This window comes from Aethalodelphis obliquidens, unplaced genomic scaffold, assembly GCF_003676395.1.
Source record: "Aethalodelphis obliquidens isolate GAN/ISIS:26980383/991018 unplaced genomic scaffold, ASM367639v1 scaffold23, whole genome shotgun sequence".
NCBI classification, from domain to species: Eukaryota; Metazoa; Chordata; class Mammalia; order Artiodactyla; family Delphinidae; genus Aethalodelphis; species Aethalodelphis obliquidens.
The window spans coordinates 25244866-25257614 of NW_020837967.1; the positions used below are offsets into that span (position 1 = coordinate 25244866).

A 12749-nucleotide genomic window follows, 5' to 3' on the forward strand; every position below is an offset into this window, starting at 1 on the left:
AAAAAAAAAAAAAAAAAAAAAAAAAAAAAAAAAAAAATTAGAAAATCAACCCCCAAAATAGTATTTTGATAACTAAAACCATGAACATATTCTTGGAAAGGACTAGCTAAACCTTTGACAAGTCTGAGTAAGAAAAACCAAAACTACTATAAACATGACTAGAGCAGAAAAAAAGAGATAAAACCAGAAATAAGGTATTTTAAAATTTATAAAAGCATGCCATGTACAATTATATGCCATGTTGACAAGGGAAAGAAAGCCAGAATAATCCAAAGGCCCAAAACTTTGGAAGAATGTGGTTCCTTCTGAGGATTACAAATGGGATATGGTGGCAGGGAGTCGGGAAGGATTACTTTTACTTTTCACTCAGTAGGAATATCTAATAATAAAAACTTACAATATACAAAACAAGTCAAACACACACACATATCAAGTCGGGGAAGGATACCTATAAACTTACACTTTCTGCACAACAAAGTAATTCAAAAAGCTTCTTGCTTGAAGGAGAAGACTGATTCCTACATCGAATACTTGACTGCTCAGAAGTCTGGTTTAATGGAGTCTTCAACTTTAAATTGAAGTAACGTGATCTGAATGGAATTGCAGCCTCTGTGCCCAGGCTTGGAGTACGAGTTACATTCTGCAGCGAAGCTACGCTTTCCTTCTGACTGAATTCTACAACAGCATAAAGACCCTATACCAAAAACACAAGAAGAACAGAACACATTTCAAAATTCTATTTTTAACATAGTATGTTAGTTCGTATTTCGAAGCAATTATCATAACAGGCAAAATACTAATTTTTAAAATTTACAATGATACACTTCTAACACGAGCAATGGTTTTAACCATTATAAGCAGATTAAGAAAAGGAACATTATAAAGTGGTATTAGTTAAGAGAAGCTGAAAATAATGCTGAAATAGAAAATTAAAAGGCAAAACAAAGATCTCCCACTGGCTTCTACACCTAAGGTAATGGAACGATTTAAAGTATTCAAATTATGGAACGATTCAGGTATAATTATGCTTATAATTCTGTGATACTCCTATAAGGATTTCTATTCTCATATCAAAAAAAACTCATTGAAGAAATTTACACAAAGATAGATGCAGGATATCAAAAAAGAATCTAACTTTACCATATTGCAGAGGCAACAGAGCAAAAAATAACTTTAAAAAAAGTATGAATGTTAAGTTCGACTGTTTTTCAAATACTCACAAAGCTCTCGTAGAAGAAGTGGTTGTTAATAGACCCATGCTGGGATAAGTACTTGAGAAACTTCTTCTCGCTGATTTTGTTTGGGCAGTGGATCAACACAGTCCGCTGCGCCTGTTCTCGTCTCTCTCTCTGCACCTCAGAGAATCTCTTTTTTGGAGTCCTGTCTTCAGAGCCTATGAATGAGACAAAGACATTCCCAACACACACACGTAAAATTCAAAGCATCTCTTGGTGCGGTATACAAAGATTTTACTCCTGACCACACCAACTTCATCCTCATTCCGTCTGCTTTCTTCTCCTTGATAAGGGGGAAGCTGTACTATTCCCAGTCTTCCTATTACCATTCTCTTGTGATTACCATTAAATTGTCCACTCTGTCTTGACTGACTATACTCAAGGCAGAGCGCTAAAAAGGGAGCACTCCACACAATTTTAAAAGTAAAACCACTTCCACAAATACACACATACAAAGTTTGTATAAGCTGTAACATTCCAAAACCTGAAAAAAAATGATTACAAGCCTGAGCGCAACGAGACAATGAGTTTAGAAGTTTAATGCATTAAAGTAAGTTATTAGTTTTGGGGACTTCCCTGGTGGTCCAGTGGGTGAGACTCTGCGCTCGCGATGCAGGGGGTCCGGGTTCGATCCCTCACTGGGGAACCAGATCCCACACGCCGCAGCTAAGCAGTCCGCACGCTGCAACTAAAAGATCCCACACACCGCAATGAAGATCCCCACACAGTAACTAAGAGCCGGCGCAGCCAAAATTAATTAATTAATTAATATTTAAAAATAAAATAAGTGATTAGTTTTTCTCTGTAAAGGGTCTTGATCTGGCTCAAACAATTAACAATGAGTTACCCACTATCATGTGCTCTGCATCACAGGGAAGTCTGCGAGCCTGAACCCTAGCTGCTGCCCATAAAGAGCTTGTGATACTTTTTACTAAAGAAATAGACGAGGGTTTTTTTCCCCATTAAAAACCATCCAGGGGTTAGGGAGTTTACAATCACAGGAAATGAAGGCAAGAGCTGTGATAGGCAAGACGTAAATACTCCACTGACCACAAAGGAAAGATCAACAAGTGAGCTAAACACAAGGAAAACGAAAATCATTCAAGTTCTAATTCCAAAGAGATTAAATGTAACCGATGCACAGAAATCAGCAAAAGCTTTCAGCCTCATCTCCTTTCAAAAGGTCACAAAACGGACGGAAATACTGCACACACACTGAACCTTCATTTCAGCAAACCCCAAGACATCCTCATGGACAAGACAGAGGAAGGCAGGCGGTAAGCGCCGGTGGGCCCCTCCAGCCTACTGGGCTGCATCCACCTCGAGGCAGGTCTCCGCAGAGCACTCTTGGCCCTGCCCTACTCCACACTTCTAACAACTGATCAAACACACTGCGCGTCTTCCCTACACTCACTGTAGAGATGCTAGACGTGCACCTCTTAAATACGCGTCCTCTCCTCTCCTCCGGATGCCAATTCTTCCACATCAATCTCTCATTTCAGGCCTGGAACACAGCAGCCTGATCGCTAAACTGGTCTCATTCGCTCCCGTCTTGTCCTTCTCAAGCCACTCTCCACACTGTTGCCGAAGTCAGCTTTCTAAGGTAATCGTTTTCAGAGAGTCTTCTTCTCTGACTTCCCTGCCGCATTCGTGATGAGGTCTGAGCCCCACAGCCCGGCTATGAAGCTGCCGGCATCTCGGCCCCCTCCTCAGCCATGTCAACCTCAGCCCCACCTCCTCCACGATGCTCACGCACGCTGCCCTTCACGGGGCACCACCACACACACTTGAACTCTTCAGTCTTCTCCTCTCTGGCTGCAATGCCCACCTTCTCATTTTCTGCCCTGCAAACTCCCATTCATCCTCCAAACTGTGCTCAGCTCTGTGAAGAGCTGACTCTGCAAGGCAGAATTGCTTCCACCTCTGCACTACCTCACTTCAACATCTATGGAAGAAGGTAAGTCACGGTGCTGTGTTTACGTAACGTTGCACAGAAGAATGCCTGTCTTCCACGCTGAGGGCAGGGACTACTCTCACTCACTTGGACCTCAGTCTACTGACAGCCCTTCCAACTGGTCCTTCTTTTTCTTATGGTCCAGGCTTTCCTCACCCGCTTTTCCAGCTGGAATTACCACCTCTATCTTCTTGTCTCTGATATTTACCGAGTCTACACTGACGTCCAACTGCTTACTGTCAAAGTCAAGTCAAGCTGTAAACTTTCAGAGAGTAAAAGTATAAATCCTCCCCTTGTTCCCTCCAATACCCACTTATTAGGTGTGACATAAACATATACATTTGTATCTCTCCGGAGATAAACATTTTTCACACAATTACTGAAAATGTACTATACATTCTCTTCTGTAACATGCTTTTAAATATTTAATACATAGTTGATATCTTTTTGTGTCAGTAGATATATATTTACCTCATTTTTAAAATAACTGCATAAACATTCTTAGGTGTTTATGGTAATTTAATCAATCTTCTGATAAATACGGAGATGGTTTACCTTTTTCACTATCACAAACAATACTGCAATACCACTGGTATACAATGTTTTGCACTATTATGCAGGTATCCCTGCAGCTGGATTACTGGGGAAGAGCAGGACTGCGTGCGAGAGGGAGACAGAGAAGTGTGATGACAGATGGGGCGACAGGCTCGAACAGGACTGACGGCTCCAACCTTGAACAGCAGTAGGCACGACGGAGTAGACGGGACAAAGTCATGAGGGGGACAAAAAGTTCAGGTGGCGTAAGCACATGAGCTTGCAAAAGGCTTGTCAAATCTACAAACAACACAAAGTTGGGAGGAAACACTAGTAAGTGTTAGTGTTTTAAGACAGACTCAAATTTGCAACGGTCTTGATAACAGAATCTGAAAACCATAAGCACAAAACACACTGTCCTGCGTTTAGAATTAAAAACAACATAAAGACACAAGCACATAATGGGGGGGGGATTCAGCCAGCAGTAGATGGACAAAAGAAGACCAAAAGTTTGATCTGATGAAGGCTCAAAATGAGCCAAGGGAATGTCTTAGCTTCCGGGGTGAGGAAAGGGAGAAGACACATATAGATATCAAATCCAAACCCAAGGGGGTAAGAGCACTTCCTTCCTATTTGCTGGTCAGGCCAAACTTTTGGCAACGAGTTCTCACACTGAGTGAAAAACTGAACTGGAGATTTCTCAATTTCCTTCTAATTATAAAAGTATATGCTTCTAACCTAGGGGTAAGACAGGAATAAAGACACAGACCTACTAGAGAATGGACTTGAGGATATGGGGAGGGGGAAGGGTAAGCTGTGACAAAGTGAGAGAGTGGCATGGACATATATACACTACCAAACGTAAAACAGACAGCTAGTGGGAAGCAGGTACATAGCACAGGGAGATCAGCTCGGTGCTCTGTGACCACCTAGAGGGGTGGGATAGGGAGGGTGGGAGGGAGACACAAGAGGGAGGAGATATGGGGATATATGTATATATATATAACTGATTCACTTTGTTATAAAGCAGAAACTAACACCATTGTAAAGCAATTACACTCCAATAAAGATGTAAAAAAAAAGTATATGCTTCTAAGTGAGTTATAATGATCGCCTTCTTCTCTTTAAAAACGGAAAAGAAATTCAAATGAGGATTTTGTCGCTTGTGCCTCACCAGAGTCCCTGGATATTTAGCCAGTCATATTATCCTAATGATACAAAATGAATCACATTTCCTGAGAAAAACAACAAAGCTCTACTAAGTGAAGCCTTGGAATCAGAAGGGTTTATTCTCACCTTTGCTACTGAATAGCTAAGCATGATCCACTTACCAGCCAGCTGTACCAGCCTGTTTCCACATCTATAAAATGGAGTAATAGTAATTCCTTCCATACCTAGTTCACAGAGTTTTATATCTCAAAGAGCATATGAAAATACTCTAAAATTTAAACCACTATACACATGTTAAATCACAATAGCTCCTTTGGCAAAAGCCTTACTCACATTTTCAGTCACTTAAGAGTTTTTAACAGAAACAGCTTCTACTAAATACAGTCCAATCAGCATTTCAATGAACTGTCATGGTAATTGATATTTCCAACGCTCTGTCAATTTGAGTCTCTCATACAGTCTGATGAGGACAGCAACCCTATCATTTACTTTACGGGAAAATACCGTACTTGTTTAGCCTTCTTTAGAACTGTTCCCACAAATAATCTCATACCTTCAAACTACAGCTCCAAGAAATGGTAGAAATCAACACCTTTTATTTAACAGCGGGGCTCGAGGTCTAAATTAACTCAGCGGCAAGTCCCTAGGCTCTCTGCGCCTCTGTCTCCATCTCCAAAATGGAGACCGTGATACAATCCTGCCAGACTGTTTTAAGAATAGTAAATAACATAAACGCAGCTCTTGGATCACAAGAGGGGGACTGGGCTTCTCAACACACCAGCCTATAAACTTAGAACGCCTGCCTATTCCAGCCCAGGCAAATCTGTTACCAAACTGATTCTCGGTAGAATCGGAAAAATAAAGCAAACGTCAGTAACTGCAGAGGCAGAGCCTCCACTGGAGGACCAGGAGTCCTGGTTATTCATCAAGGCTTCACTCCGCTCGGCCTCCATCGGCAACTTGCGAGCATCAACCTCAGTTACATCCGTGAACGAAGAAGCGACTGGCTCAACTGTGGCATCACTACCGTAACTGGCAACAGCGTTTCGCCCAGCTGTCAGACACTAGCAAACTCTGCTCCTGGCCTGCGCTGCGGAGCTCTGAACGACTTCATCACCGGGCACGCAGTCCCCGAAGGAAGGAACGTCCCACACCGCGCCGCCGCCACGCCGCCGGAAGCACGGCGGCAGCCCTAGGTTCCCCGAGCGAGGCCGGGACACTGCCGTGCGGTCCCCCCGCCGCTTCCACCCGCCCTGCGCCCGCCCGCGACCCCAGCCCCGGCGCCATACCTGTCTCCGCGCTCCCCGAGGACTGCTCTTCCCTCCCGACGGCTGCGGCCACCGTTCCTGGGCAACTGAGAAGCCTGCAGAGAGGACGCTGGACTTGACTTCTCCGAGCACGGAGGGGCAAACTGGTCAACAGCCCCAAACCACGAGCCGCCATCGTCAGAAGTGCAAGAGCGCGGACGAAAGGGCGCCGCTTCCGCGCATGCGCGCGGAGGAGGTGGGGAAGGATGGGAAGCCTAGAGGGTCAAACTAGGCGAAGGACGCTCGCTTATACAAGAGAGCGAGTTGCGGCTTGAATGAGGCTTTCGCACGTGTCTGATTTCCCGTCCCACGGTTCTCTAAAAGAAGGCTCCCAGGAGAACGAGCACGCCACCTACTTTTTCAAACTGAGTCATGAAAATAGAACCAGAGAGTAAGGGCATGAGGAAGGAGCACTGACTTGCGAATCTATACTTAGAAGATGATAAACGACACTTTTTCTTTACCAAACACTGTTCTAAGTGCGCTACGTGGGTTGACTTTTTTAATCCTTACAACAAGCCTGTGACGTAGGAACTCTTATCTCCATTTATTTATGGGGAGGTTAAGGCATAGAGACGTTGAGTAACATTCCTAAAGTTCTACAGCCAGGCAGGGGCAGAAATGGAAGTTAAACCTAGGTTTCCTTATACAGGGTTTTTTTCTTTCCCTCCTTTCCTCCCCTTCCTTCCTTCCTCCCTCTCCCCCTCGCTCCCTCTTTCACACTTTCTGTAACAGTTTGCCTGAGATTTAAGTCATATACTACACAATTCACCCCTTTAGGTGTACCATTCAATGGTTTTTAGTATATTCACAGAGATGGGCAATAATCACAATTATGCTTAGAACGCTTCATCACCTCCAAATAAGAAGACAGCCATGTAAAGTCAGACACACAGGGAGGATACCAGGTGATAACAAGGCGGAGATTGGAGGGATGTAGCCAAAAAACAAAGAACACCAAAGTTGGCCAGCAAACCACAGAAGCTGGGAACAGACAAGAAAGAATTCTTCTGTAGGTTTCAGAGGGAACATAACCCTGCTAACACCTTCACTTTGGATTTCTATCTTTCAGAACGGTGAGACAATAAATGGGAAAGTAGGGGCTGAGGGGCATAGAAGTGAGAGACTTTTAGCATCTCGGTATTTTTTAAAAAAACAAACAGGTATTATTTTTATCATTAGAAAGAAAAAGGAATCCTATGCAGGTTGGAAAGCCAATAGCAAAAGAATTAGCGAATTCTTAAATTGTGTCTACATTTCATATGCCACTAAAATACTTTTTACACGGTAAGCTAGTCTTTGATAAAATGTGAACGTGTGTGATATAAGGCTCCAGAAACCATATATTCAGGTTGTGCCCATGTAATTATTAACTCCACACTCTTTCACTCTCAAAAGTGTTCCCATTCGGATGATAAATTGTCCAGCTACCTTACTAATGCCCTTTCAGATCCTGGTTTCCTGTTCAAGTCACCAAGAAGGATTTTCACATTCAAAGCTGAATATATCGACTGAGAACAGCCCAGCAAGCAGAGATGCCAGGGAAAGCTTTACTAGCAAAGAAAAGCAAACTTATAGTCACTGGGATTTTGAAAAGAATGAGCTATCACAATCTTGCAATTTCTGTGAAATTATGTTTTTTATCTATAAAATCATGAAAAGTTTGCATTCTCTACAATATTTATATTTTCGCTGCAATAGAAAAATAACACTTTTCCTCACTATAGAATTAAATTAGTCAGCCCTCTCTATCCACCGTTTCCACATCTGCAGGTTCAACCAATCACAGATGGAAAACATTTGAAAAATAAAATTCCAGAAAGTTCTAAAAAGCCAAACTTGAATTCTCCCCATGAAAGCAACTCTTTACGTAGCATTTACAGTGTATTAGGTATTATAAGCAATCTAGAAATGATTTAAAGTACAGTTAGCTCTTGAACAACACGGCTTTGAACTGCCTGAGTCTACTTAACATGTGAATTTTTTTCAATAAATATATCGGAAAGTTTTCGGGACATTTGTGACAATTTGAAAAAACTTACAGGTGAAACTCATAGCCTGGAAATATCAAGAAAAATAAGAAAAAGTTTACGTTATGAATTCATAAACTATATGTAGATACTAGTATATCCTTACATAGGCATAAGGTGAGTGATTTTTTATTTATTTTTGGCTCCCTTGGGTCTTTGTTGCTGTGTGTGGGCTTTCTCTAGTTGCCGCGAGTGGGGGCTACTCTTCGTCGTGGTGCGCAGGCTTCTTATTGTGGTGGCTTCTCTTGTTGCAGGAGCACGGGCTCTAGGCGTGCGGGCTTCAGTAGTTGTGGCACGTGGGCTCAGGCTCAGTCGTTGTGGCTCGCGGGCTTATTTGCTCTGTGGCATGTGGGATCTTCCCGGACCAGGGCTCGAACCTGTGTCCTTTGCACTGGCAGGCAGGTTCTTAACCACTGCACCACCAGGGAAGCCCTAGAAGCTATCTACTTAAGAAACTAAAAGCTTCTTTTAAAATCATATTATCTTTTAGTTAATCTTTATGAGTAGGTTGTAGAAACCAGGGAATCAAGGTTGGCATGATGTTCTGTGACATACAATCGATGAAAATATGAAAATTGATCATCTGACAAGCCAGTTGTTAAATATATTCAATGTGCTCATTATATAAACTCCTGCTCCAGAAGTTCAAGCCAGGAGGCCTTTGGTGAATTAGAGCCTGGGTATCAGCTGCCCATCCCAAACACTCACTAAAATTCAGTCTTAGAATTCGTTGGGATTTATAATGGACAAATACGACTGCCAAAGTATGTCTCGTGGTTATATTATGCAGGGAGATCAACTGTTCCCATGCAGTTTCACAGAAATGATGATAAACTGTTTCCCCAGTTCATTGGTATCTAGGAGGTCATCCCCTGTCAACCTTTAAAGCAATCGCTCAGGCCGTTCTATTCAGATCGGCGGAGCCCCTTATCCCTTCCCTGAGTCTGTCTATCTCAGGTTGTTCAAGAATCCCAGGCACAGGCTTCTGCCAGCGGACGGTCTGGTCAACCGACACCGGGAGAAAGAACTGAGGGAATCTCATCAATTCTGACGACACAGGCCTCCCTTCCGCGGATGCTGTTTCTATTATGGCCACACGGGGTCACTGTTGGAAACTGGTGATTTCAAGCAGTACGGCTCAGACCCCTCCAAAGCTGGCGTGAAGCCCTGCTTACTGTTGGGGTCTCAACGTCCCAGCAAAATAGCTTACATTCATTTTTAACTTACTCTGGGCCCGTATTGTATGCTAATTGCATCGTTTAATTTAAACCTCACAATATGCCTGTGTTAAAAAAACAAAATTCCACCGAGTGTATTTGAAGCTCTGATTAGTTTCATTCAACGGTTCCGGAACAGGGCAGCACCCAACCTTGCAACTAAAAGGCACCCCAGGGGGTTATACAAAATGGAGAGTTATTATAGAGAGACGGGCGGGACAAGGGAGCTATTAACAAAAGAAAGGAAAGGATTATTTTCAGGCCAGGACACTTTTTTGGGGGGGCAGGGTGGGAAGGGAATAGCAGGGATTTTATCAAACAGCTGGCCTCTTCCTCTGGGGGGCCGCGGGGGGAATGGACTGGGCCCACGTGATAGAGGATGTCACTGGTGCTGACCAGGAAATTCCAGACTGGTTGATTACGATTACATTTCCAGGGGAGGTTGAAACTGCAAACAGGTGAGGTATTAAGTCGAGGCTTGATATCTTGGGCTTTAGCCCAAGTGATGCCATTCTGGGCCTGTAGTTTTTCTCTGTAACACCCGTGGATTTTATTATTATCCCCATTTGATACCTGCAAAACTTGAGATGTAGAAAGATTACATAAAATGACTAAGATCCTTTGGTGATCCTAACCCAGGTTTGACTGACTTTAAGTCCGTCCTTTCAACACGTCCTTGCTTTCTGACCCGGTAATTCCATTTCTAGGAATCTCTCCTAATTAGAGGTGCACTTAAAGGTTTACATACAAAGATATTTGATGCAGAGTATAATGGTAGGAATAGTGGAGACAATCCAAAGGGCCACCAAGGAGGGACTAGTTAATTTATAATCCATCCATGGGTGAGAATATTAAGATTATATTTATCAAGTGATTAATTATTAGCGAGTCACAGTTCTAAGCATTTTGTTTTTTGACTCAGTTAACCCTCGCAAAACCTTAGGATATCCATATTATTATCATATTTCATCTAACCTAAGACATCCCCATTATAAGACACTCCATTATTTTATGCACCTCTAAGAAAAATCTGCCAATTAATGTAGGACACAATGCTTTTTAAAAAATTGTCAATGGAGAGGTGCACTCTGATTTCAGCAATATCAAAATATGGGGAAAATGTTCATCTTAGAATTGATAAAATAAACTATTATCATCCTCATTTTATGGGTGAGGAAACTGAAGCATAGATTAAATAATTTGCCCAAGGTAAAAGAAAAAAAAAAGGCTGTGAGTAAAGGTAGAATAGTAATTAGGGTAACCAACAGTCCCCGCCTGGTCAATATCTCTTTCTTTCTCAAGAAAAAGTATGATATTTTAACAGTACTTTTTAAAAACAACAACAGAAGACCCTTAAAGAAAGAGTAGTTCAGGCACCTCCAGACACATAGAGGGCTTTTGTACAAACCTCAAATCACGGGAAATATTTCTATTAGGACCACAAGAATCTCTTCTATTAAGTGAGCTAAGCAGAGCTCTGAGCTACAAAGTTGCCTTAATGGAAAGTGTTCTGTATCTTCATTCCCCCTGAGATGCTTTCTATAAAGCAGTGGCACTGACAGCTTTTCTCTTTCTCCTGTGACTTTTTTTTTAAGTGGCTGCTGCTGTCTGGGGAACATGAAGATGGAACATTAGGTTGAGAGTCCTGTACAAATGCTTATAATCAAATGTTTTAAAATGTGAACATAGGCTTTGGAAATGTGATACCGATGTTCCTGCAGTTTTACTTTGTATATTTCACACTAAGTGTTCTTTCTCTTCGGGGATGCTAGGATTTCTGAAGTTGGTCCAGGGACCTGATTCTTGCATCAGAAGCATTTGGTGAGCTTGCTAAAATAGAGAGTTCTGGGTTGTACCCCAGACTTACTTAATCAGACTATCCAGGGGTGGGATTCAGGAATCTGCATTTTTTTACGAGCTGTTAGTGTTAGGTATGCTCAAGCTTGAGAATCACTGCTCTGTGTGTGCCTCTGGGTGTGTGTGTGTGTGTGTGTGTGTGTGTGTGTGTGTGTAGAATCCCACGGAATTCTACACTTTTCTGAAGAAGTTGTTTAGCCTATGAAAAAACACCTCATCTAATCTAGTCATTGCTAGAGTTACTATGTACTTTTCTCCGTGGAGATGCTTTTTGCCATATTTGTAATGCAGGGGAGGAAAACTTTTCCTCTTTCCTTCTAAGTTCTTTGGCTGATCTAATCATTAAATTGACACAAGACACACCGAACAGAAGAAAAGCAAACTGAATTTTTGTATGGAGGGGAGTCCACAAACATGAGACTCAAAGAAGTGACTAAAGGAAGCAGCTTTTGTTTTTTTTTTTTTTGCGGTACGCGGGCCTCTCACTGCTGCGGCCTCTCCCAATGCGGAGCACAGGCTCCGGACGCGCAGGCTCAGCGGCCACGGCTCACGGGCCCAGCCACTCCGCGGCATGTGGGATCTTCCCGGACCGGGGCACGAACCCGTGTCCCCTGCATCGGCAGGCAGACTCTCAACCACTGCGCCACCAGGGAAGCCCAAGCCAACAGCTTTTATACCTTTTAGACAGAGAAACAGTAATTTGTGAAGAATCCACAACACGAAGAAGTGTGGGCTTGGGGCAGTAAATTAGTGAGCAAGTGAGGTTTGTTTCCACAGCCTTCTCAGCCTTGAATTCCCCGTCTCTGGTGATAAGGATGTCTTTCTACCCTCCTGGTACAGGGAGGGTAACTTCACATGGGACACTTATTTCCTGCTTCCAGGGGGAAAAAGGAGGGTCAGTGTGTCTTGTACCAGCTGTTTTTCAAGTGAACTTAATTCAGTATAATCAATACACTAAACTGGTATATTTTGAGGTGGCCTATTTTACTTCCTCTTAATAGTAATAATAATAATGGCTATATTTGCCTATACTATTTTTTTTTTTTCTCTGTTGGGTCTTCATTGCTGCGCATGGGCTTTCTCTAGTTGCAGCGTGCGGGGACTACTCTTCGTTGTGGTGCGCGGGCTTCTCATTGAGGTGGCTTCTCTTGTTGTGGAGCACGGGTTCTAGGCGTGTGGGCTTCAGTAGTTGTGGCACACAGGCTCAGTAGTTGTGGCTCACGGGATTAGTTGCTCCGCGGCATGTGGAATCTCCCCGGACCGGGGATGGAACCCGTGTCCCCTGCACTGGCAGGCGGATTCTTAACCACTGCACCACCAGGGAAGTCCATGCTTATGCTATTTTTTTTTTACTTAGATTACAAAGAGTTCTACTGATTCACTTATAGGTGAGTTTTCATTGTGATCCTGTCTTTAATGATGAGGTCCATGACCTTAGATGCCAA

At 42.9% G+C, this 12749-nt stretch overlaps 1 protein-coding gene across 1 annotated transcript in view; it reads right to left on the reverse strand.

Moving 5' to 3' along the window:
* MTPAP (mitochondrial poly(A) polymerase) overlaps positions 1-6359 on the reverse strand; it is a 29012-nt gene extending 22653 nt beyond the window's left edge. The window contains exons 1-3 of the mRNA XM_027122012.1: positions 6183-6359; positions 1221-1393; positions 461-694 (exon numbers count right to left, since the gene is read on the reverse strand). Coding sequence (XP_026977813.1) covers positions 461-694; positions 1221-1393; positions 6183-6336 — 561 coding nt within the window. The 5' untranslated portion in view covers positions 6337-6359. The remainder of the gene's footprint in view (positions 1-460; positions 695-1220; positions 1394-6182) is intronic.
* Positions 6360-12749: the final 6390 nt, after the last annotated feature.